This window comes from Anomaloglossus baeobatrachus, chromosome 1 (assembly GCF_048569485.1).
Source record: "Anomaloglossus baeobatrachus isolate aAnoBae1 chromosome 1, aAnoBae1.hap1, whole genome shotgun sequence".
Taxonomy (NCBI): domain Eukaryota; kingdom Metazoa; phylum Chordata; class Amphibia; order Anura; family Aromobatidae; genus Anomaloglossus; species Anomaloglossus baeobatrachus.
In genome coordinates, this window is record NC_134353.1 from 619,080,721 (window position 1) to 619,106,576 (window position 25,856).

The 25,856-nt window shown below is 46.6% G+C and overlaps 1 protein-coding gene across 1 annotated transcript in view; it reads left to right on the forward strand.

The window, feature by feature from the left end:
* LOC142296675 (spindle assembly abnormal protein 6 homolog) overlaps positions 1-25,856 on the forward strand; it is a 132,558-nt gene that overhangs the window by 66,533 nt on the left and 40,169 nt on the right. Inside the window, exons 5-10 of the mRNA XM_075340595.1 lie at positions 2,384-2,555; positions 9,104-9,181; positions 12,725-12,844; positions 13,180-13,371; positions 22,688-22,882; positions 25,707-25,796. Of these exons, the coding sequence (XP_075196710.1) occupies positions 2,384-2,555; positions 9,104-9,181; positions 12,725-12,844; positions 13,180-13,371; positions 22,688-22,882; positions 25,707-25,796 (847 nt within the window). The remainder of the gene's footprint in view (positions 1-2,383; positions 2,556-9,103; positions 9,182-12,724; positions 12,845-13,179; positions 13,372-22,687; positions 22,883-25,706; positions 25,797-25,856) is intronic.

The following is a 25,856-nucleotide window of genomic DNA, read 5'->3' on the forward strand; positions in this document are numbered from 1 at the left end:
ACCCCCCATCGTGCTCCATCTCCCATGCTGCGCACTCCCAAACGTGCTCCACCCGCCATGCTGCGCACTCCCAAACGTGCTCCATCCCCCATGCTGTGAACTCCCCATCGTGCTCCATCCCCGATGCTGCGCACCCCGCCATCATGCTCCATCCCCGATGCTGCGCACCCCCCCATCGTGCTCCATCCCCCATGCTGCACCAGCATCAGCCTCTCTGCCCCCAGCATCAGCTTCTCTGCCCCCAGCATCAGCCTCTCTCCTCCCAGCATCAGCCTCTCTCCTCCCAGCATCAGCCTCATCCTAGCATCAGCCTCTCTCATCCTAGCATCAGCCTCTCTCCTCTCAGCATCAGCCTCTCTCCTCTCAGCATCAGCCTCTCCTCTCTGTCCCCAGCATCAGCCTCTCTCCTCCCAGCCTTCCCCAGCATCAGCCTCTCTCCTCCCAGCCTCCGTCCTCCCACCGTCCCCCAGCATCAGCCTCCCTCTCCCAGCCTCCCCCAGCACCAGCCTCCCCCAGCATCAGCCTCTCTTCTCTCAGCCTACCTCTCCCAGCCTCCCTCCTCCCAGCCTCCCTCAGCATCAGCCTCCCTCTCCCAGCCTCCCAAAGCATCAGCCTCCACCAGCATCAGACTCTCTCCTTCCAGCCTCCCCCAGCATCAGCCTCCGCCAGCATCAGCCTCTCTCCTTCCAGCCTCCTCCAGCATCAGCCTTTCTCTCCCAGCCTTCCCCAGGATCAGCCTCTCTCCTCCGAGCCTCCGTCCTCCCAGCCTTCCCCAGCATCAGCTTTCCCCTCCCAGCCTCCCTCAGCATCAGCCTTCCCCAGCATCAGCCTCTCTCCTCCCAGCCTCAGCCTCTCTCCTTCCAGCCTCCCCCAGCATCAGCCTCTCTCCTTCCAGCCTCCCTCAGCATCAGCCTCCCTTTCCCAGCCTTCCCCAGGATCAGCCTCTCTCCTCCCAGCCTCCTTCCTCCCAGCCTCCCCCTCCCAGCCTCCCTCAGCATCAGCCTTCCGCTCCCAGTCTCCCCCAGCATCAGCCTCCCCAAGCATCAGCCTCCACCAGCATCAGCCTCTCTCCTTCCAGCCTCCCCAGCATCAGCTTCTGTCCTTCCAGCCTCCCTCAGCATCAGCCTCCCGTTCCCAGCCTTCCCCATGATCAGCCTCTCTGCTCCCAGCCTCCTCCAGCACGCCGTGCTCCTCTGCCGACACTCACACACCCGATCGCATCCACTCACACACACCCGATCGCATCCACTCATACACACCCGACCTCATCCACTCACACACACCCGACCGATCGCATCCACTCACACACACCCGATCGCATCCACTCACACACACCCGATCGCATCCACTCACACACACACAACCGATCGCATACACTCACACACACAGACACTGACGATATCGCACATACGCGCTCACAGTCACAACATCCGGACATACCACATGCTTCTGGCCATGTGATCCTCCGGCAGGTCCTGGAAGCTCACAGCACAGTATCGAGGCCGAGAAGCAAGCGATATCGCCGGATGCTGTGAGTGTGTGGATGCGATGTGTGTGTGAGGTGTGTGTGTGAGGTGTGTGTGTGAGGTGTGTGTGTGAGGTGTGTGTGTGAGGTGTGTGTGTGAGGTGTGTGTGTGAGGTGTGTGTGTGAGGTGTGTGTGTGAGGTGTGTGTGTGAGGTGTGTGTGTGAGGTGTGTGTGAGGTGTGTGTGAGGTGTGTGTGAGGTGTGTGTGAGAGTGAGTGCGATCTGATGTGTGTGTGTATGCGTGTGTGTGTGCTGTTATGTTTGTGCGTGTGGAAGTCCTGCCGCTGCAGGACCTTGATTTACTGGTAACTATGCAAGCATGGTTACCAGCGCAACACGTCCCCTGCTCGCACGGGAGCCAACACCAGCATACGGCGGCGGCGTACGCTGATGTGGGCTCCCGTTGGTGAGGGGGGAAAGGGGGGGGGGGTACAGTACTCACCTGGGATTCGTGGCTCCGTGACCGTGTCAGTTCGGGCAATGCGGGGGGGGGGGGAGCGAGAGCTAACGTCTATTGCGTGAGGGGGGCGGGGCGTGGCGTGGGCGAGTTGCCAATGCCTGCAGGGTGCCGGGGCGAGAGGCCAATCTGTGGGGGGGGGGGGCAGAGCCTGGGCGAGCGGCTGGCCAATCCGTGTGGGGGGGCGGGGCCATGGCGAACCCAGCGGCCAATCAGCTTTGTGTCACCGTAAGGACATGTCACGGTGACACAATTTTGGAGCATGACAGACAGACAGACAGAATAAGGCAATTATATATATAGATATATATATATATATTATTATATTATATTTTATAATTATATGGTGTGTGTGTATATTACACCCTGTAACTTTTTTAAAGTATATTCTTTTCTCCCAGGTTTTTGCTGCAGCTTCTAACATCTGCAAATGGACTTGAATGTATGTCTGGATGCCTAAATATAATCGAAACAAATCCATTCAAGCACCTTGTTCACCTCTCATTAAAACTCTTAGAAGGGAATGACAGCGATGTAAAAAAATATCTTGCGGACTGCATTAAGAGTCTAAAGGTTAGTGATGCCAGCCATCATGGTCAATTAGACCTTCTTCTTTTAAAGATGTCCACATGATATGGCATTGCAGGGAACTGGAGTAAGGCTGTGTGCACACAATGAGTTTTTGGTGAGTTTATCGTGCTGCATATTTTTGCTCTTTCAGTTCCAGCAAAGTGGATGGGATTTCAAGAAATCTCCTGCCCACTGTGCTTCATTTTTACTCTGTATAAACTGACCTGGGTTGTGTGTCTCAAATCCGCAACATGTAACTGTCTCTTTAGTTTTATGTGCAGGTTTTCTCTATAGAATTGCATTAGATGCAGAAAATGTATAGGTAAAAACACCTGTAATATTAACCTAATTATATTAAAGGGAATCTGTTACCATGTTTTTGCACCCTCACCTGAGAGAAGCATACTGTAGGGGGCAGAGATCCTGATTCCAGCGATGTGTCACTTACTGAGTTGCTTGCTGTCTTTTTAATAAAATCAATGATTTCGCTACTGCAGATCTATTAGTTATACAGAGGCCATGAATATGCTGGGTTACCTGGCAGCACACCAAGTAGTCCTGTAATGATAATCTACTGCTGATTAATGAGTGATTTTATCAAAACTACACTAAGGAGCCCAGTAAGTGACACACCGCTGAAAATGAGGTCTCTACCCCTACATTATGCTGCTCTCAGATGATGTGGCAAAATCCTGGTGACAAATTCCCTTTTAATGTTTTAGCAAAGGCAAATGACAAGAAAAACAAAGACCTTGATCACGATGTGCCAAAAAGAGACAAAAACTTAAAGCAGCCTAATTTACCAATAGGCACACAAATGCTGCAGATAATCTGCAACATCAATAACTCCCTAAATACTAGTCATCGAAACATAGCCTTAGATTTTAGAACAAATATTCTCAAACGGTTCCTCCTGAGGCATAAACCATAAACCATGCTATAATGGAAAATATTGCCAAATGTATCCATTATAGTAATAAATAGTCAATTATGTTCTAAGCCAGAGATTGCTGCGGCATTTCAGAGAAAACTTGCTTTTAGCTGGGAGCCACGAGCCAGGTGGCTAATCTGTACCTAGATACAGGTCCAGCGAGTTTCTCCGCTATAGCTCTGCTAGACTGACTGGTATTTCCGGTACCATAAATCACCCTACAGGTCCCCTTTAATGTTGACGATTTCCATTATAGGAGTTTTAGAATATGGTGAAAATGTAAGCACCTGCTTATGTAATATCTCTGCAAACCTAAAGCAAAATTTAAATGTGAGTAAAGTTAAATGTCAGAATATCAGAAGTACATTTATGATCAACCTGAAAGTGGCATCTGTACTGCTGTTTCGGGTATTTAACGCCTTAGCTACCAGTGAAAACTCGTGGCCGTTAAGGGGCCTTATTACCTCATCAAGGTTTTAATAGTGTGATTGGGAAAAAATATGTAGAAAATCCTGCGGCACCCGTGATTGTCGGCCTTGAGTGGTTTTGGAACTGATGAATTAACCCCTTTAATACTGCTCCATCAATGTGTCTCCATCTGCCTCATTATAGTGAGTGGTTCCATTGGGGGTTTCACCTGAATCACATCTTTGGGGGGAATTAACACGGAAACCCCGATAAAAGTGCTCATTGCAGAACACAAGAATGTAATCCCAGGCTTATACAGAAAGCGATCAAAAAAATATTCTGTACCCCAAAAATGTTACCAATAAAACCCCTAACTGGTCCCACACACAACCAGCCCCCATTCAGGTTCGTCATATGTCACTGGAAATATTGGGGGGTCCCACACTACTGATTGAACAAAGACTCTGGAAATGCGACAGCTCTCACTTCCAATAAAATCCAGTGAAATTTGCGTTCCCAATCCCCCCCCTCCTCCTCCTCCTCCTGAGCTCCCTGTGCCTAAACCGATGTAAGCGACCATGTGTGGCATTCTTGTAGCATTGAGAGCGCATTATGGAAAAGCGACAGCTCTCACCTCCACAAATAAAATCCAGTGAAATTTGCGTTCCCAATCCCCCCCCCCCCCTCCTCCTTCTGAGCTCCTTGTGCCTAATCCACAGTAAGCGACCATGTGTGGCATTATTGTAGCATTGAGAGCGCATTTAACAGTTCTTATAGGGTGCATTTCTTCAGAAGCATCAGCTGGGCACAATGTATGGGCACTAGGCTGGCATATTTTCAATTCTCCAGGGAAAAAAAAAAAGCACGGCCTGGATGTTGCAAAAATGTCACTGAAGCCGTTGATGAATTCACTAAGGGGTGCAATTTGTACAGTGGGGTCACTTTCGAGGTTTTTCTGCTTTTTGGTATCCCGGGCTCTAAAAGTGTGAGATGGTGCCCTCAATCTATGTCCACCAAATATGTGTTCCAAAAATCAAATATTATTCCTTCCCTTCTGAGCTCTCCCTTTTGTCCAATCAGAGGTTTCGGACCACATGTGGGGTATCGGCGCACTCAATAGAAATGGGGAAACAAAATTTGGTGTCCTGTTTTTTTATTCTATCCCTAATAAAAAAAAATAATTGGGGCTAAAGCAAAATTTTAGAGTAATTTTTTGTTTTTTTATTTAATTTTGCATTAATTCCTCTGTAGCACCTGAAGGGTGGGTTAAAAAAAAAAAATCCTGACAGCAGTTTAAGGATCTAAAAATTGAAAGTTTGAATATTAGCAAAAATTTTCCAAAGGCTGATATTTCCACAAATAAACGCAAAAATTATTGACCTAAATTTACCACTAACAAAAACTACAATGTGTGACGAAAAAACTATCTCATAAAACTGGGATCCGTTGAAGCGTTCCAGAGTTACCACATAGTCACACTGGTCAGATTTCCAAAATTTGGCCTGGTCATTAAAGGAAATCTGTCAGGTGCAATATGCACCCACAACCACAAGCAGTTCTGTGTGCATATTGCTAATCCCTGCCTAACCGACCCTGTATCTAGTAGGACAAATAAAGAGATGTTTAGAAAAAGTATTTCTAAAGATCCTTTTATGATATGCTAATTAGCACAGGGACTAGTCACAAGGGTGTTAATTCCGGCGCTCATTCCGCCCTCTTAGCATGGTAGTACACCCCTGTGTTAGCACACCCACAGGGTCATGGTAACATGTTATTCCATGCCCATTGCCTTGCCTCATCAGCGGTGACGTGTGTACCTGTGTCACTGCTAATCAGAAGGCCTGGCACTTCTGGTCATGCGCACTATGATGCCGAGTGTACGCGTCCCAGCTTAAAGGGAACCAATCACCATGATTTTCAAATATATAAGGTAAAGCCAGTGCTGTACTGGCACTGTCAGGCTGATTCTATACATACCTGTAGGGGTCAGCTGAGGTGTTTAGGTTTTGAAATCCAAGAAAGTGAAGTTTATAAAATGAGCAGCTTTTTGAGTGACAGTTGCAATGGAGCAGATCATATACAGTTAGGTCCAGAAATATTTGGACAGTGACACAAGTTTTGTTATTTTAGCTGTTTAGAAAAACATGTTCAGAAATACAATTATATATATAATATGGGCTGAAAGTGCACACTCCCAGCTGCAATATGAGAGTTTTCACATCCAAATCGGAGAAAGGGTTTAGGAATCATAGCTCTGTAATGCATAGCCTCCTCTTTTTCAAGGGACCAAAAGTAATTGGACAAGGGACTCTAAGGGCTGCAATTAACTCTGAAGGCGTCTCCCTCGTTAACCTGTAATCAATGAAGTAGTTAAAAGGTCTAGGGTTGATTACAGGTGTGTGGTTTTGCATTTGGAAGCTGTTGCTGTGACCAGACAACATGCGGTCTAAGGAACTCTCAATTGAGGTGAAGCCGAACATCCTGAGGCTGAAAAAAAAGAAAAAATCCATCAGAGAGATAGCAGACATGCTTGGAGTAGCAAAATCAACAGTCGGGTACATTCTGAGAAAAAAGGAATTGACTGGTGAGCTTGGGAACTCAAAAAGGCCTGGGCGTCCACGGATGACAACAGTGGTGGATGATCGCCGCATACTTTCTTTGGTGAAGAAGAACCCGTTCACAACATCAACTGAAGTCCAGAACACTCTCAGTGAATTAGGTGTATCTGTCTCTAAGTCAACAGTAAAGAGAAGACTCCATGAAAGTAAATACAAAGGGTTCACATCTAGATGCAAACCATTCATCAATTCCAAAAATAGACAGGCCAGAGTTAAATTTGCTGAAAAACACCTCATGAAGCCAGCTCAGTTCTGGAAAAGTATGCTATGGACAGATGAGACCAAGATCAACCCGTACCAGAATGATGGGAAGAAACAAGTTTGGAGAAGAAAGGGAACGGCACATGATCCAAGGCACACCACATCCTCTGTAAAACATGGTGGAGGCAATGTGATGGCATGGGCATGCATGGCTTTCAATGGCACTGGGTCACTTGTGTTTATTGATGACATAACAGCAGACAAGAGTAGGCAGATTAATTCTGAAGTGTACCGGGATATACTTTCAGCCCAGATTCAGCCAAATGCCGCAAAGTTGATCGGACGGCGCTTCATAGTACAGATGGACAATGACCCCAAGCATACAGCCAAAGCTACCCAGGAGTTCATGAGTGCAAAAAAGTGGAACATTCTGCAATGGCCAAGTCAATCACCAGATCTTAACCCAATTGAGCATGCATTTCACTTGCTCAAATCCAGACTTAAGACGGAAAGACCCACAAACAAGCAAGACCTGAAGGCTGCGGCTGTAAAGGCCTGGAAAAGCATTAAGAAGGAGGAAACCCAGCGTTTGGTGATGTCCATGGGTTCCAGACTTAAGGCAGTGATTGCCTCCAAAGGATTCGCAACAAAATATTGAAAATAAAAATTTTTTTTTTTGGGTTTGGTTTATTTGTCCAATTACATTTGACCTCCTAAAATGTGGAGTGTTTGTAAAGAAATGTGTACAATTCCTACAATTTCTATCATATTTTTTGTTCAAACCTTCAAATTAAACGTTACAATCTGCACTTGAATTCTGTTGTAGAGGTTTCATTTCAAATCCAATGTGGTGGCATGCAGAGCCCAACTCGCGAAAATTGTGTCACTGTCCAAATATTTCTGGACCTAACTGTATGCTCATGACCAGTGTGCAGTCACTTCTCCAAGCTATCGTGAGTGACTAACAGAGCCTAGTTGCATAACTTGGCCTCATTAGTAATCCTGTAGACTGACTTTGGGTCAGAACAAAGCCGCTACAACAGTAGTTTTACCCAGACTATGCTTTAGTGACCTTTTTATGTATTTATAGCCAGATACAAAAGTAATGTAGTAGAATTAGCATAAGCATTATACAAACAACTCACTTTGTCTATGGAAGGACCTATGTGAGGTGATAACCATGTGACCTGGTAACTAGCTTTGGTTGCTGTGGCCCCGACCCTTCTGGTCACATGGGTATGACCTCACACAGGTCCTGCTAGACAAAGTGAGTCGTTTGTATAATACTTAAGCTAATTCTAACAGAGGGAGGAGATAACTATGAATATATTATCTGATCCTCCGCTGCTGTCACTCAAGAAGCTGCTCATTTTACAAACTTCACTTTCTTGGATTTGAAAACCTAAATATCCGAACTGACCACTAATGGTATGTATAGAATCAGCCTGATAGTGCCAATACAGCACTGGATTTAGGATATATTGGAAAATCCTGGTGATTGGTTCCCTTTAACTGAGATCTAGTGCGCATGACTGGAAGTGCAGGAACTTCTGATCAGTGGGGACAGCAGACACGGGTACGGGCGTCACCGCTGGAAATGGGCATTGAATAGTATGCTAGCACGCCCCTGTGGGTATGATAACATGCTAAGAGAGCGGAATGAGCGCAGGAACTAACACCCTTGGAACTAGTCCCCATGCTCTTTAGCATATCGGAGGATCTTTAGAAATACTTTTTCTATAGATCTTTATCTGTCCTAGATACATGGACGGTTAGGCAGAGATTAGCAATATGAACACATAACTGCTCATGGTTCTGGGTGCATATTGCACCTGACAGGTTCCCTTTGAGGTCAAAATTGGCTGTCACAAAGGTTAATATGTAGAGTTAGGAAATTGTGGCATATTTATAAATGTAGTCTAATTTTTATAAAGGGGAAAAGGTAACTAGACCATTCAGACCAAATTTATCAAAGTGCTCCATGTTGTTTGATTTTGGTGCATGGTTAGATTGCCTAGTCTAACTTTCACCTGTTAGTTGGTTTATTTTAGGCAAATTTCTTGTACACTGTGTGGTATTGGTGCATCTTTGGATTATTGATTGCACCAGAAAACCTAAACCTACATTGTAAACCTTTACTACCAAGATTTCAGCTACAATGTACTCTAGCTTTCTGGCATACCATAAAGTAAATCTGTCACACTGTGGTAGGCCATACCCCTTCTGCTAGTCTCTGCATGAAACTTTTTTTTTTCTTTGCCATGTATAATTTGCTTTTATTTATTTTTTCCCCAAAAGATTAACAATATGACGTATTGCATTGCAATGTTTTGAAATTTTAGAGACTTTGTGTAGTATAGATTTATATTATCTATTTTATTGCATATTTATAGTTGGAAAATTGTGTCCTAAAAGGAAAATTGCAGAAATCTGAAGAGGATTTTTCTCAAACGCTAGGCTTAACACAACAGGTTGGTACTATATCTATACAATTATACACGGTGAACTTTTCACAATTTTTTTTCACATTACACCAATCAACGTATGATTTTCAGCTTTGTTTTTCAAATATTTAGAAAACCAATTAGAATTTCCTTCACACTTAACAAATACTAGCTACTTAATGATGCTATATGACCTAAAATCCATTTTCGCTTAATTTGGAAAAGTTCACGTAGTATGAATACTTTTTCAAGGCACTGTATAAATCTCTAAATTTGTGATTTGTTGCTATAGACTCCCAGTGAATTATTTAATGTCGACTGATCACATGACTACTTCAGCCAATCATTGAACTCAGCGCCTCTTTGTAGACAGCACGAGATACTGAGCTCCGTGATTGGCTGTGCAGTGTCAATGTGGCATAACAGCCAAAACACTGAGATTGGTGAATAATCAGTGGATAATTCTCTGTTTACCACTTAGTTATGATGATTACCACGTTCCAAAAAAGCGATACAGAAATTGTTCAATTACTGGCAATGATAGGACAGTTTTTTAAAAAAAAGTTGGTGCTGTTTCTTTTTCACTTGAATAAACTCTCTCTGGTTCTATGCATTGTACCGAACAACTCATTAAGTCTCTGCAGGAACAGAGATTTACAATATATTTTTTAAGTATAAATCTGCTTTCACACTACGTCTTTTTAACATGCGTCCTGAACGTTTTTGTAACACAAAAACGGATCCAGTGAAAATGCGTTTTAATTTCAATGCATTTGCAATGGACTCGCGTCATCATGCGTTCACATGCTTTTGCTTGCGTTATAGTGAGGATCCTGCGACTTGCAGTTTTTTAACTTTTTTCAAAAACGCTACTTGTAGCGTTTTTGAGCTGCGTCCAAATACTGCAAATTGCTGGATCCTGACTATACTGCACACAAACGCAGGTGAACGCTGGCATGCTGATACAGGATCCTGCTTGCTCTACTGAGCATGCCCAGAAACCAGACTGGTGTGATCAGTCTCTCTCTCCCCCTCCCTCTCTCACCCTCCCTCTTCTCTCTCTCTCTCTCCCCCCGCCTGAGAGCTGCGGAGGCTTGTAACCAAGGTAAACATCAGGTAACTTGCTTGGATACCAGATATTTACCTTGGTTACGTGTGCACGGAGCCCAGCTCCTAGCAGCTGCAGACGCTCGTAACCAAGGTAAATATCGGGTATCCAAACAAGTTACCCAATGTTTACCTTGGTTATGAGCCTCCGCAGCTGTCAGATGCCAGCTCCCAGTCTGTCACTTTCAGTTCCCCTCATTCCCGATCACATGACTTCAGTGCCCGCCCATAAACTTCAAATGACAGGATCCTGCAAAATAACACATGCATTTGCATGTGTTTTTCTTTGTAAAAACAGGATCCGCTTTTACAGCAAAAAAAGTTCATGACGCATATTAAAAAAACGTAGTGTGAAAGCAGCCTAATACATACTTTCAAGCAAAATAAGTCTTTTCCACAATGTGTGTAATATTATAGGCCAATGTCAGGGTGGGTCTCAAGCATCAGACCCTTCTGACTCACCCCTGATGATCAGGCAGGGTATTCATGTTGGCTCTCTGCCTTATTATATGCAGAGCTTCATAGCCACACCATTCTCTCTCTCCCTGAGTGCAGTGTAAGAACGGAAGCTGTATGTGTTAAGCACATACCATTCACAATCAGTGTCATCCAAAGCTGTACTTATTTTTGTTAAATTCCAACAGTTAGAGTAGTTCCTCATCATATTTTATGATATGCTCACAAGAAAGAACAAATGGTCAGGGAACCTGTCAGGTGCAATATGCACCCAGAGCCACGAGTCGTTCTGAGTACATATTGCTAGTCCCTGCTTAACTGTCCCTGTATACACTAGCATAGATAAAGGGATCTTTAGAAAAATAACTTCTAAAGATCCTTTATGATATGCAGAGACTAGTTACAATGATGTTATTTACCCTGACTAGTCCGCCCTGTTAGCATCTAAGCACGCCATTCACTGCCCATTACCCAGCATCATTGGTGATGACACACATACCTGTGTCCGTTATCACCGCCTCAGTCTGTGTTTAGGCTCTGTGCACATGATCAGAAGTCCCAGTGCTTTAATTTTAATGGGGCAAGGACTTTTTTTTTGTTTTTTTTCTTTTTTTACTATTCTCAATTAGTCAACTTAGGGTACCTTCACACTTAGCGATGCAGCAGCGATCCGACCAGCGATCTGACCTGGTCAGGATCGCTGCTGCATCGCTACATGGTCGCTGGTGAGCTGTCAAACAGGCAGATCTCACCAGCGACCACTGAACAGCCCCCAGCCAGCAGCGACGTGCAAGCGACGCTGCGCTTGCACGGAGCCGCCGACTGGAAGCTGCGGAGACTGGTAACTAAGGTAAACATCGGGTATGGTTACCCGATGTTTACATTAGTTACCAGCGCTGTGTGCAGAGAGCAGGGAGCCGCGCACACTGAGCGCTGGCTGCTTGCTCTCCTAGCTGCTGTACACATCGGGTTAATTAACCCGATGTGTACAGCAGCTACATGTGCAGAGAGCCGGAGCCGGCAGCACAGGCAGCGTGAGAGCTGCGGAGGCTGGTAACTAAGGTAAATATCGGGTAACCACCTTGGTTACCCGATGTTTATCTTGGTTACAAGCTTACCTCAGCTGTCAGACGCCGGCTCCTGCTCCCTGCTCGCTTCATTTGTCGCTCTCTCGCTGTCACACACAGCGATCTGTGTGTCACAGCGGGAGAGCGGCTTTGAAGAAAACGAACCAGGGCTGTGTGTAACGAGCAGCAATCTCGCAGCAGGGGCCAGATCGCTGCTCAGTGTCACACACAGCGAGATCGCTAATGAGGTCACTGCTGCGTCACAAAAAGCGTGACTCGGCAGCGAGCTCGCTGTGTGTGAAGCACCCCTTAGGGAACTTAAAGCTTCAGCCATTCGATCGCTTGTAGAGATGAGCTAACCTGAGCTTCAAGGTTCGGTTTCGGAAACTGACTTCCAAAAAAACAAAGTTTGGTTTCGAAGTTCAAGTGAGTTACGAGTGCCAACCACTCAAGCGAGCAGCAGTGTGCGAGCAGCATGCAGTGATTGATCAGCTTGTACTGGGGGTAAAATCGGCATGATCAGATGTAATGTGCACACACAAAAAGAAAAAAAAAAAAATAATTCAAAAACCCTGCCCACCCTCTCCTAGAAGTGTTCTGCTTTTGGCTGGCAGCATCTGGGCGGAGACATGAATTGCCCAATTACTGACTTAAATTAAGGTTTGGTTCAAGTCAGGCGTCGCAAACCAAACCTTATCTAAGGTTTGAATGTGCCCTACGAACCGAACCTCCAAACGTTCATCTCTAATCTCCTTGTGCTATATACAGCAGTGCCATAGTATTGCTGTATATAATGAAAGTCAGTCTCCTTTGAAGCCCGGCCACAGGCAGGATTTCAAAGTAGAATTGTAATGACAAGCACGGAGATGAATATTTTTACTTTACAAAAGTGTATAAACCTAATTACAATTCTTAGTTACTGACCTCAACTTTTTTACAGACCCTAGACGAAAAATGTAAGGAACTTAATAAGTTGAGGAATGAATGGACATCACAGAAATCTTTAATAACTGGTCGTCATACACAAGAAATCACAGCTGAAAGGGAGAAGGTCTTACAGGTTTGCCGTTTGGGTCATTTTTGTTTTATTTCATTTTCACAGAAATTGGGAGTGTTAACTGCAAACATTTTTATCCTTTCTGTGCTCTGTCATGCTGTCTAATAAGCCTCTTTGTAGTGTGGAAATCAAAGCTGGTGTCACAGGCGCTTCACTAATGGGAAATCACTTTGTGCAGAAGGAGCACAATATATTATGGAATGCAGTCCTACCCATCTGCAGCTTTGCATGGAATCTTTTTGCTAAGTTGAAGTATTTTGATAAATTGTACTTTAAACACATTGGGAAAAGAAGCTTTGTTTCTTATTTAGCATAATTCTGGCATCATCTCTTCATAGATTCAAACTCAATATCAGCATCAGTATGAACAGCAAAAGAAGGAGCTGGAATCCTCAAGTAACCGGACAATACAGCACTTGGAAAGCAGAGTGTCTGAGTTAGAAATACTTAATAAAGATCTCACAGAGCGGAAATACAAGTCAGAATCATGCATTCGAGAACTCAAAAGCAAACTTACAGCCATGGAAGAGGTGTGTAGTCTAATCCAACCGCCTAATTGGAAACATAATATATACAGTGTTATTTTGCTTTTTTTTTTTTTTTTCCTTTTTCTTATAAACACGTAATGGCAGCTTTTTCTTTGTCGCTCCATTGGGAGACCCAGACAATTGGGTGTATAGCTCATGCCTCCGGAGGCCACACAAAGTATTACACTAAAAGCCCCTCCCCTTCTGCCTATACACCCCCCGTGCATCACGGGTTCCTCAGTTTACATGCTTTGTGCGAAGGAGGTCAGACATCCACGCATTAGCTCCACAGCTTGGTCAGCAGCAGCTGCTGACTATGTCGGATGGAAGAAAAGAGGGCCATAACAGGGCCCCCAGCATGCTCCCTTCTCACCCCACTCTTGTCGGCGGTGTTGTTAAGGTTGAGGTACCCATTGCGGGTACGGAGGCTGGAGCCCACATGCTGTTTTCCTTCCCCATCCCTTGATGGGCTCTGGGGAAGTGGGATCCTAATTCGGTCTCGAGACACTGAGACCGTGCTCCATCCACAGCACCTGGGGTATCTGCTGGACAAGGAGCCGAGTATCGTCAGGGACACTGCTGTTTTGAGGTACTTTGTGTCCCCGTGGGGACCGCGCACAGAATCACTCCAGCATTGCTGGGTGTGTTAGTGCACCGGGGACCGCGGCGCTCACCGCGTTTGTGTCATCACACACTACAGCGTGCTGGTGTGCTTGGTTTACTAGAGACTACCGCCTGACCGCGCGCTGCCATTGCAACACGGCAGCGCGCCTGGGATTGTTTGTACGCTGAGGACTTCCGCGCAGACCGAGCTTATACGCCGGCCGCGCTTATAACTTGAGTCCCCGGCTTTTCAGGCCTAGTCTCGGTCTTTTCCCGCCCCCAGGCCTGTCAGTCAGGGGAAGGGAGAGATGTTGTGCAGAACGTCAGCACTGAGGGCTGGAGCGTGCTTTGCATACTCCACCCCCCTCACTGTGCACAGTGGGGCACCAGACTCCCGCACTTTTTCGGGCACGCCCACGGCCTCCTCCTCTCCTCAGGACGCCGGCAGCCATTCCTGTCAGCTCTTCCGACGCTGGAGAGGGGAGACAAGCTCTGGGAGACCCAGGCAGCGTTTCTGGTGACCACACAACCGCTTGAGCGGTCGGTAAGCAGCACCTATGGTGCTGGCCCCACTAGTGCAGTAGTGTACATATAGATTATATCCTTATATGCTATACTTTACACTGTATGGTGCACGATTGATTTTTGGCTATATACCCTCCGGGATTGCTCAGAGGACACAACAGCATGTCGTCCACAAGAAGCAATGGTGCCAAAGCACAGATTTACTATGCTGCCTGCGCTGCATGTACGGCTATACTACCGGCAGGTTCCACTGACCCTCATTGTGTGCAATGCTCGGCCCCTGTGGCACTTGCTCAGCCGGAGCCCCTGCGAAGGGGGGCCCAGGGGGAACCACCAGCTAACACACTGTCCATGTGACGGGGACAGAGTTTGCAGTTTTTACTGATAGACATTCTGAGACTATGGCTAAGATATTAGAAGCTTTGCAGTCCAGACCGGTATCTCAGACCATGGGCACTGTGGAATCACTGCACCATGGTCCACCTCAGTTGGAGCAACAATGTCCTCCCGGGGTGTCTCATAGGTCCCAGGGTGAGGTCTCTGACACGGACCGCAGTCCCAGACCACCTAAGCGAGCTCGCTGCGAAGCTCCCTCGACATCATCACATTGTTCACGGTCTCAGCAGGACTCTCTGTATGATGAAGCGGAGGTAGCTGATCAGGATTCTGATCCTGAGGCCGCTCTCAACCTAGATACACCTGATGGGGACGCCATAGTGAATGATCTTATCGCGTCCATCAATCAAATGTTGGATATTTCTCCCTCAGGTCCTCCAGTGGAGGAGTCAGTTTCTCAGCAGGAGAAATTCCGTTTTAGGTTTCCCAAGCGTACCACGAGTATGTTTCTGGACCACTCTGACTTCAGAGACGCAGTCCAGAAACACCGAGCTTGTCCTGATAAGCGTTTTTCCAAGCGCCTTAAGGATACACGTTATCCATTTCCCCCTGACGTGGTCAAGGGCTGGACTCAGTGTCCCAAGGTGGATCCCCCAATCTCCAGACTGGCGGCTAGATCCATAGTCGCAGTGGAAGATGGGGCTTCCCTCAAGGATGCTACTGACAGGCAGATGGAGCTCTGGTTGAAATCCATCTTTGAAGCCATCGGCGCATCTTTTGCCCCAGCATTTGCAGCAGTATGGGCACTCCAAGCTATCTCAGCGGGTCAAGCGCAGATTGACGCAATCACACGTACGTCTGCGCCGCAAGTGGCGTCCATAACCACTCAGACGACGGCATTTGCGTCCTACGCTATTAATGCCATCCTGGACTCTGCGAGCCGTACGGCGGTTGCAGCCGACAATTCGGTGGCAATACGCAGGGCATTGTGGCTACGGGAATGGAAGGCAGATTCGGCTTCCAAAAAGTGCTTAACCAGTTTGCCATTTTCTGGTGACCGTTTGTTTGGTGAGCGATTGGATGAAATAATCAAGCAATCCAAGGGAAAGGATACATCCGTACCCCAGGCCAAACCAAACATACCCCAACAGAGGAGGGGACAGTCGAGGTTTCGGTCCTTTCGGGGCGCGGGCAGGTCCCAATTCTCCTCGTCCAAAAGGCCTCAGAAGGATCAGACAAAATCCGATTCATGGCGGTCTAAGTCTCGTCCTAAAAAGACCGCTGGAGGTGCCGCTACCAAAGCGGCCTCCTCATGACTTTCAGTCTCCTCACACCGCATCCTCGGTCGGTGGCAGGCTCTCCCGCTTTTGCGACACCTGGCTGCCACAGGTAAAAGACCGTTGGGTGAGAGACATTCTGTCTCACGGTTACAGGATAGAGTTCAGCTCTCGTCCTCCGACTCGATTCTTCAGAACATCTCCACCTCCCGAGCGAGCCGATGCTCTTCTGCAGGCGGTGGACACTCTAAAGGCGGAAGGAGTGGTGATCCCGGTTCCTCTTCAGCAACAGGGTCACGGTTTTTACTCAAACCTGTTTGTGGTTCCAAAGAAAGACGGGTCCTTCCGTCCTGTCCTGGACCTAAAACTGCTCAACAAACACGTAAAGACCAGGCGGTTCCGGATGGAATCCCTTCGCTCCGTCATCGCCTCAATGTCCCAGGGAGACTTCCTTGCATCGGTCGATATCAAAGATGCGTATCTTCACGTACCGATTGCTCCAGAGCATCAGCGCTTCCTGCGTTTCGCCATAGCAGACGAACACCTTCAGTTCGTGGCACTGCCGTTCGGCCTGGCGACAGCCCCACGGGTTTTCACCAAGGTCATGGCTACAGTAGTGGCGGTCCTTCACTCTCAGGGACACTCGGTGATTCCTTACTTAGACGATCTCCTAGTCAAGGCACCCTCTCAAGAGGCATGCCAACACAGCCTCAATGCTACTCTAGAGACTCTCCAGAGTTTCGGTTGGATCATCAATTTTCCAAAGTCAAATCTGACTCCGGCCCAATCACTGACATATCTTGGCATGGAGTTTCATACTCTCTCAGCGATAGTGAAGCTTCCGCTGAACAAACAGCGTTCACTGCAGACAGGGGTGCAATCTCTCCTTCTAGGTCAGTCACACCCCCTGAGACGCCTCATGCACTTCCTAGGGAAGATGGTAGCAGCAATGGAGGCAGTTCCTTTTGCGCAGTTTCATCTGCGCCCACTTCAATGGGACATTCTCCGCAAATGGGACAGGAAGTCGACGTCCCTCGACAGGAACGTCTCCCTCTCCCAAGCAGCCAAAGCTTCCCTTCGGTGGTGGCTTCTTCCCACTTCATTGTCGAAGGGGAAATCCTTCCTACCCCCATCCTGGGCGGTGGTCACGACGGACGCGAGTCTGTCAGGGTGGGGAGCAGTCTTTCTCCACCACAGGGCTCAGGGTACGTGGACTCAGCAGGAGTCCTCCCTTCAGATCAATGTTCTGGAGATCAGGGCAGTGTATCTTGCCCTAAAAGCGTTCCAGCAGTGGCTGGAAGGCAAGCAGATCCGAATTCAGTCGGACAACTCCACAGCGGTGGCTTACATCAACCACCAAGGCGGCACACGCAGTCGTCAGGCTTTCCAGGAAGTTCAGCGGATTCTGATGTGGGTGGAAGCCACGGCCTCCACCATATCCGCAGTTCACATCCCGGGCGTAGAAAACTGGGAAGCAGACTTTCTCAGTCGCCAGGGCATGGACGCAGGGGAATGGTCTCTTCACCCGGACGTGTTTCAGGAGATCTGTTGCCGCTGGGGGATGCCGGACGTCGACCTAATGGCGTCCCGGCACAACAACAAGGTCACGGCATTCATGGCACGATCTCACGATCACAGAGCTCTGGCGGCAGACGCCTTAGTTCAAGATTGGTCGCAGTTTCAACTCCCTTATGTGTTCCCACCTCTGGCACTGTTGCCCAGAGTGATACGCAAGATCAGGTCAGACTGCCGCCATGCCATTCTCGTCGCTCCAGACTGGCCGAAGAGGTCGTGGTACCCGGATCTGTGGCATCTCACGGTGGGCCAACCGTGGGCACTGCCAGACCGTCCAGACTTGCTGTCTCAAGGGCCGTTTTTCCATCTGAATTCTGCGGCCCTCAACCTGACTGTGTGGCCATTGAGTCCTGGATCCTAGCGTCTTCAGGGTTGTCTCAAGAGGTCATTGCCACTATGAGACAGGCCAGGAAACCAACGTCTGCCAAGATCTACCACAGGACGTGGAAGATATTCCTTTCTTGGTGTTCTGATCAGGGATTTTCTCCCTGGCCATTTGCATTGCCCACGTTTCTTTCCTTTCTTCAATCAGGATTGGAAAAAGGCTTGTCGCTCGGCTCCCTTAAGGGACAAGTCTCAGCGCTCTCTGTGTTCTTTCAGAAGCGTCTTGCCAGGCTTTCTCAGGTACGCACGTTCCTGCAAGGGGTTTGTCACATTGTTCCTCCTTACAGGCGGCCGTTAGAACCCTGGGATCTGAACAGGGTTCTGCTGGCCCTTCAGAAGGCACCCTTTGAACCTTTGAAAGATATTTCTCTTTCTCGCCTTTCGCAGAAAGTGGTCTTCCTAGTAGCAGTCACCTCACTTCGGAGAGTGTCTGAGCTAGCAGCGCTGTCATGCAAAGCCCCTTTCCTGGTTTTTCACCAGGACAAGGTGGTGCTGCGCCCGGTTCCGGAATTCCTTCCTAAGGTGGTATCCACCTTTCATCTCAATCAGGATATCTCCTTGCCTTCTTTTTGTCCTCATCCAGTTCATCAATGTGAAAGGGATTTGCATTTGTTAGATCTGGTGAGAGCACTCAGAATCTACATTTCCCGTACGGCGCCTCTGCGCCGCTCGGATGCACTCTTTGTCCTTGTCGCTGGTCAGCGTAAGGGGTTACAGGCTTCCAAATCCACCCTGGCTCGGTGGATCAAGGAACCAATTCTTGAAGCCTACCGTTCTTCTGGGCTTCCGGTTACCTCAGGGCTAAAGGCCCATTCTACCAGAGCCGTCGGTGCGTCCTGGGCTTTACGACACCATGCGACGGCTCAGCAGGTGTGCCAGGCGGCTACCTGGTCGAGCCTGCACACTTTCACCAAACACTATCAGGTGCATGCCTATGCTTCGGCGGATGCCAGCCTAGGTAGACGAGTCCTTCAGGCGGCGGTTGCCCACCTGTAGGAACGGGCCGTTTTACGGCTCTATTATGAGGTATTATTTTACCCACCCAGGGACTGCTTTGGGACGTCCCAATTGTCTGGGTCTCCCAATGGAGCGACAAAGAAGAAGGGAATTTTGTTTACTTACCGTAAATTCCTTTTCTTCTAGCTCCAATTGGGAGACACAGCACCCGCCCTGTTGTTTTTTCGTGTACACATGTTGTTCATGTTGAATGGTTTCAGTTCTCCGAGATTCTTCGGATTGAAGTTACTTTAAACCAATTTATTTGCTTTCCTCCTTCTTGCTTTTGCACTAAAACTGAGGAACCCGTGATGCACGGGGAGTGTATAGGCAGAAGGGGAGGGGCTTTACACTTTTAGTGTAATACTTTGTGTGGCCTCCGGAGGCATGAGCTATACACCCAATTGTCTGGGTCTCCCAATTGGAGCTAGAAGAAAAGGAATTTACGGTAAGTAAACAAAATTCCCTTTTCTTAATTAGTTTGGGTAATTTTAACCCCTCAACACCATGGCCACTTTTCGTTTTTTTCCTCGCTTTCCTCCAAGAGCCATAACTTTTTTTTTTTTTTTTTTTTATGACAACATAGCCATATGATGGCTTTGTTTTTTGCGGGAGTTGTACTTTTGAATAACACCTTTCATTTTACCATATAGTGTACTGGAAAATGGCAAAAAAATTTCACGTGCAATGAAATTGCAAAAAAAAGTCCAATTTCACAATATCTTTTTGGGTCTTTTATTTACCATGTTCACATATGGTAAAACTGACCTGGAAGTATGATTCTCAAGTTCAGTATGAATACATAAATACCAAATATGCATAATATAGTTTCTTGGGGTTATTTTATTTGTGGTGAAGAAAAAAATTCTGAAATTTTGTTAAAAAATGAGAGAATGTTTTAAATTTTACTACCAAGTCTGAATCTCTTGGCAAAAAAAAAAATGCGTTTTTGTGCCAGGAAATGCAGGTCTGATTGAACTCCGTTCACCTGAGGTCAGTTTACCTGCATTCACAGGTGGCGTACCGTGGGAACCTCCACCTGTGACCGCACATAAACTCAATGACGTCACAGCTGTGGTTCAGTCAGTCTCTGCTTGAAGTCACAGTGGGCAGTCATGTTTTGTGCCCGTGCTCTGTGACGTCAGGGTGTAGCAGAGTCTGGATCATCGTGGTACCTCATGTGCATTACGTCCGACCTGGGTGTTTTGGTTCTTAATAAAGGGGTGAAAAGAAGGTGGGTGTTTTTTGTTTTTGTGTTTTATTTCAAATAAAGGTCTTTTGTGTATTTCATTTCACTTACAGGATTAGTAATGGCAGGGTCTCAGAGTCATGCCTATTACTAATCTAGGGCTTAATGGCAGCCATGAGCTGTCATTAACCCCTTATATTATCTCTATTGCCACCACACTAGGACAATCGGAATGAGCCGAGTGTAGTGCCGGGATTGTCGCATCTACTTTGTGTGGCAATGCTGGGCGGCTGCAGGTTGCTATTTTTAGGTTGGACAGGCTCAATAACGATGGGTCTTCCCAGTCTGAAGATACAAGGTTCCAGCTTTATCTTGTTTGTGTATCAAAATTGGGGTGATTGCACATAGTTTTATTCTTATTATTTATTTAAATAATTAAAAAAATAAATATTAATCAGCTAGGGTCCCTCTTATTTTGACAAAGACAAGATAAGAAACACGTCTGGGAGCTGCAGCCTGTAGTCATATGTTTTAGCTGGGCTGGGTATCACAACATGCAGGAACCTTATGCCAATTTATTTATTTTTATACCACTATAAGGACGCAAACAGCATGTGTGATTCCAACCTATCAAAGACACTGTCACACAGAGTGGGGGAGCAGTCTCACTGCAACCAATCACAGATGCTGGACCTGACTGCGGGCAGGGAAAACAGTTAATATAGCCCCCGTCACATTTAACGACTTACCAGCGATCCCGGCAATGATATGACCTGATAAGGATCGCTGGTAAGATGTCAAACAGTCAGATCTTCCCAACGACGCAGCAACGATACAGCAACCGTAGCGACCTGTATAACGATCTCGGTGGTCGTTGGGACCCTGTCACATGGCAGCTAGGCACCTGCGTGTCTGTACGTGTCTGAGCCTCTGAGTTGTCAACAAGGTCGTTGGTAAGGCGTCAAACACACGGATGCGTCCTGCCCAGCAGGACCTCGACAATCAAAAAATGGTCCAGGCCATTCCGACACGACCAGCGATCTCACATCAGGGGCCTGGTCGCTGCTATGTGTCAAACGTAGCGAGATCGCTGGTGAGGTCGTTGTTGCGTCACAATCTATGACTCAGCAGCGATCTCGCTAGCGATATCGCTAGCGATATCGCTATGTGTGAAGGTACCTTATGTATGATGGTTAATGAGTGGACCCAGACGCAGTGTGATAGCCTTGTGGGAGACTCTGTAAGTATAACTGTCCTGCTGTAATCCCTTTCTACAACCAATTTACAACATAATGGTCCCCATAGACTTGTATGGGGTTTGGCATTCAAGCCAGATCTGAACCGGATTTTTTTTAAAAGTCCAGCTGGACCCACCGAAACTGAACATCTGCGGGTTTACTTAGCTATGAAAGTGAATGGTTTCATCCAAAAGTACAACTAGTCCTGCAAAAAATAAGACCTCACATGGCTATATTACCGGAAAAATAAAAAACGTATGGCTCTTGGAAGGAGAGAGAGAACAAAAATGGAAAATTGCCAGGGGATGAAGGGGTTAACCACCCCTTCACCCTAAAAATTATTCCTAGTTAAAAAAATGTTTACTTAAAATAGTTGTCCAGCTTTTTTTTTTTTTTTTTTTTTTTAAACTTAAATGCGTGTGTTTTGCATTTGTATTTCATTAAAAATGTTGTACTTCTTAGCTTGTACCAGTTCTTATTTTCCGTGGACATCGAATTTTCATATGGTCTGTCAACATAAACCAGCTAAGAGTCACTTAGAAAAAGACAGATCTAACTCTCCCTTTAGGCCCTCTGCACACGCTGCGGATTTGCTGCATGAATTTCTGCAGAAAATGTTCATAACCTTGCTGCAGTCATTTCCCAGCAAAACCTATGGTAAAAAAAAAAATACTGTGTGCACTTCGGTTTTTTTCCCTACAGGTTTTGCTGCAGAATTTCTGCAGCAAAAAGAATGAGCATGTCACTACTTTTCTGCAGGTACCTGTGGTTTTTGCCATAGATAATGGTCAAAAACCACAGGGAACAACCTGTGGAAAATTTGCGGCAAAACCGCACCCAAACTGCGGTAAAACCGCATGTGGTTTTTGGGTGCGGTTTGCTGTGATTTTTTTACCGAAGGTGCGGTAATCTTTCAGAAGGTGCGGAATTTTCTTAAGAAAATTCCATTTTCTAGTGCGCACAGGGCCTAAGACTGTCAGAATGAGCTCGCTGATGGATTTTGCATAAACTCATTCTGCAGCCAGAAAATGTCACAGAAGGCAAACTGTGTAATTTTTAATGGAACCCAATTGCAAATTTTTTAATAAAACCCCATCACAGCGATGATTTTTTTTTGCCCTAAAAACATGTTTTGTTTTGTTTTTTTTGTTTTAGTGTCTCAATGCATGTACTAATTTAGATTTTTCACGTTTCAGGAAAATCACAGAGCAAAACAAGAGGTAGTGTCTCTTCGAAGAGAGAATACTACCCTGGACTCTGAGTGCCACGATAAAGATAAACTCCTAAACCAGTATAAAATGCGCTCCGCTGTTTTAGAGCAGGAAGTAAAGGATAAAGAGCAAGTAGTGATCAGAACCACCGAGGCCTGTGAAAGTGCTCAAGAACATAAGGTTTGTTTTCAAGTTTGGAGGCAATTTTTCCTTTCAAGTTAAAAGAAAAAAAAGGTTTGGTACCATGTTAGACAGTTGAAAGCTTGTTCTGTAACATCATTTATTTTATTTTGTGTGTTAACCTTGTAGTTATATCTTTTAATGGTTATTAATGTATTTTGGTCCCCAAATTTCGGAGGAAAGTGAGGGGTGCGTCTTTTAGTCTGGATCTGCCTGGCTCACTGTGGGGGAGGAGGAGCTGGTCACGAGGCAGGGGCAGGATCGTTGCTAGAGGATGCCGGCATCTGGTCCGAACATTTGTGCTCTCTATTAAAGAAAATGAATATTCAATGCTTCCCAGTCCCATAATCCCGCCCACCTCTCAGCATTGAAGCTGGTGCCGAGGTGGGTGGGATTATGGGTTTGTGGGGCAGTGATTATTAATTTTCTTTAATAGCAGACACACTGATCACTCCTGCGATCGGCTTACTGCAGCAGCTAGGGCAATCAAGTGTAGTCACTATTAATAAATATGAATATCCACTGCTCCACATGCCCATAATCTCAGGTGTTCTCAGGTGTGAGGAGCAGTGAATATTAATTTTGGATTAGCTGGCAGCTAATAGCGTGAAACTAGGGGCACATGGAATGGTCACCATGCACTGCCCTGCTTACATGCCTAAGTTCGTTGCTGTCATCGGAAATGGATGCTGCGCAACGTGAGAGCCAATGGAAAGCCAGTAAAATTGATTATTTTTTTGTGTTTCTGCAGCATAACATGAACAATATTTTCCAGGGTAGGCCCGTGATGGGGGACATTTTTATGCAACAATGTAGAAGTCAAGCACTAACCGCTTGTCCACTAACTCCACCACTTGGCGACAATGTTACTGATAGTAAAAGGGACTATAGGCAGTGCATTGCACAAAGTGAGAACTCATGACAATACAACAATAGGAAGAATTGAAGCAGCAGCACTCACCATTTGTGTCCACACAATTCTTTATCTTAAATTCATAAGATCACCAAATTGTGGGATACAGGGAAGAGGGAGAGGGGGAACGTCCGGACGACTGCCCTGTTGAAGTGCGACTTGACACTCGTGAAATGGCTGTTGTCTGGATGTTCCCCGCTCCCCATTCCCTGCACCCCGCAATTTGGTGATCTTCTGGTTTTAAGATAAAGAATCGTGGACGCAAATGGTGAGTACTGCTGCTTCAATTCTTTCTAATTTTGAATTGTCATGGAGGAAATTTTATACCAAGATGATAAACATTGTATACTAAGATTAGGAACATATATATTGATGGGACCAGAATGGGTATCACATGTTGCAGGATAGGGGACATATATACCACGATGGGCCCATGATTAGGATCGTATATACCAGGAAGGGGTAAGTGCCGCTCCTGCGACAGCCAACGGGCTGCTCGGATCCGGATCCTCAGTGGCCCGAGGCGGAGTCGCGCGGCCACAAAATATGAAAAAAGGGGGGTGGTATTTACAAGGGGGTGAAAAATAAAGTTTGTGACGCCACCCACGGGTCGTGTTAATGTGGGATATCGCCGCTGCCGCGTTTAGGGGAGCACCCGGGAGCGATGGAATAGCAGCTTGAGATGTTAACCCCTCCGTGGGCAGGGGGAAGGTATCCCGGGGTTCGGTTGTGGAAGGATGGGAACCCGACGGGGGGAGAGGGGCACAACGTAATCACACAGTCCAGGAATTCTGACACTGACAACGGGTAAACTAAAGTCCTGAATGCCCTGCAGATGTTGTTGGAGCACGCTGGGTCCGTGCCCTTTTGGCGTTGCTGGTTGGTCTGAAGCCTTGTCCCTTTGCACTGTGTTTACTCTTTGTGGATCCCTTTTGCCTGAAACTACTCGGGTCCTGCTCACCCGTGTGGCTAACGGAGTGAGCTTGCTCTCAGGGTTCACGCTTGGGATTTTCTGGACGGTTTTGGGAAGTCCTATCCCCCTCGTTGGCGCTAGCACCCCGATTTTGGAGCGGGTGGAGAATGGCTCGTGAAGACTCCATCCTCATCGGGTAAATTACTGGGCTGCGTGAAGCTACTTCTCAGCCTAGGGTCCGCGTACCCTATCGTGCCCTGGCCCCTGCCCGTTTGTAGCACAAGGCCGCCAAACCTCCCTCCGTGGCAGTATCGTGCCCCTTGCCACTACCCCCTGCGACCGGGGTTCCAGCTCCTTCCAGGCCAGGCAAACGTCTGGCATCTGGGACGGGTACAGGAGCCCATCTCCGCAGAGTGACCTTTTCCTGTCACTGCTACACTTGAACCGAATACTGACTACTGACTGACACTTCTGGCTCTCCTTCTACCATCCCTCCATCTGGGTGGCCCTATTCCCCTCAGGCCGCCCAATGGGTCTCTGGTGGGTGTGGTGCAGAGTGTTCCTCAGGATTTGTGTATACCTGTTCTTAGCAACACCAAAGGGACAGGACCCGTAACCAAGGAGGAGCGGGTACCATGCAGAAGGGCAGATTGCACGGAACCCTTGTGACGACCTGATAGGCCAGTGCGTCACAGGTACATGTATACTTAGAAGAGGCCTAGGATTCTTCATGACCACGTGTTTTGCTTCACATTTTTGTTTCCCTATTTTCCCCTCCAAAACCTAGGTGCGTCTTCTAGTCCAAAAAATACAGTTTTTTTGTTTTTCTCACTGAGGAAAATTAATATATTTCCTTGAAAATACACTTCCTGATTCCTAATTTGCAAATATATAGTTAGAATATTTAATGTAGACATTTTCAGATTTATAGCCTGCCATTAGAGATACTTTATACTTTTGATTTGCAAGTATGAATATATAATATATTTTTTTTCTAGAAAAGGCTAGAAGAATCTCAAGAACAAAAACGACTGCAAATTGGGAAGCTTGAAGCCACAGTTAAATCACTTTCTGAGGAGCTGATAAAAGTAAGCTCATTTTTATAGGATGTCGTTCTTTCCTAGCATTCTGCACCACAAGTTGTTATA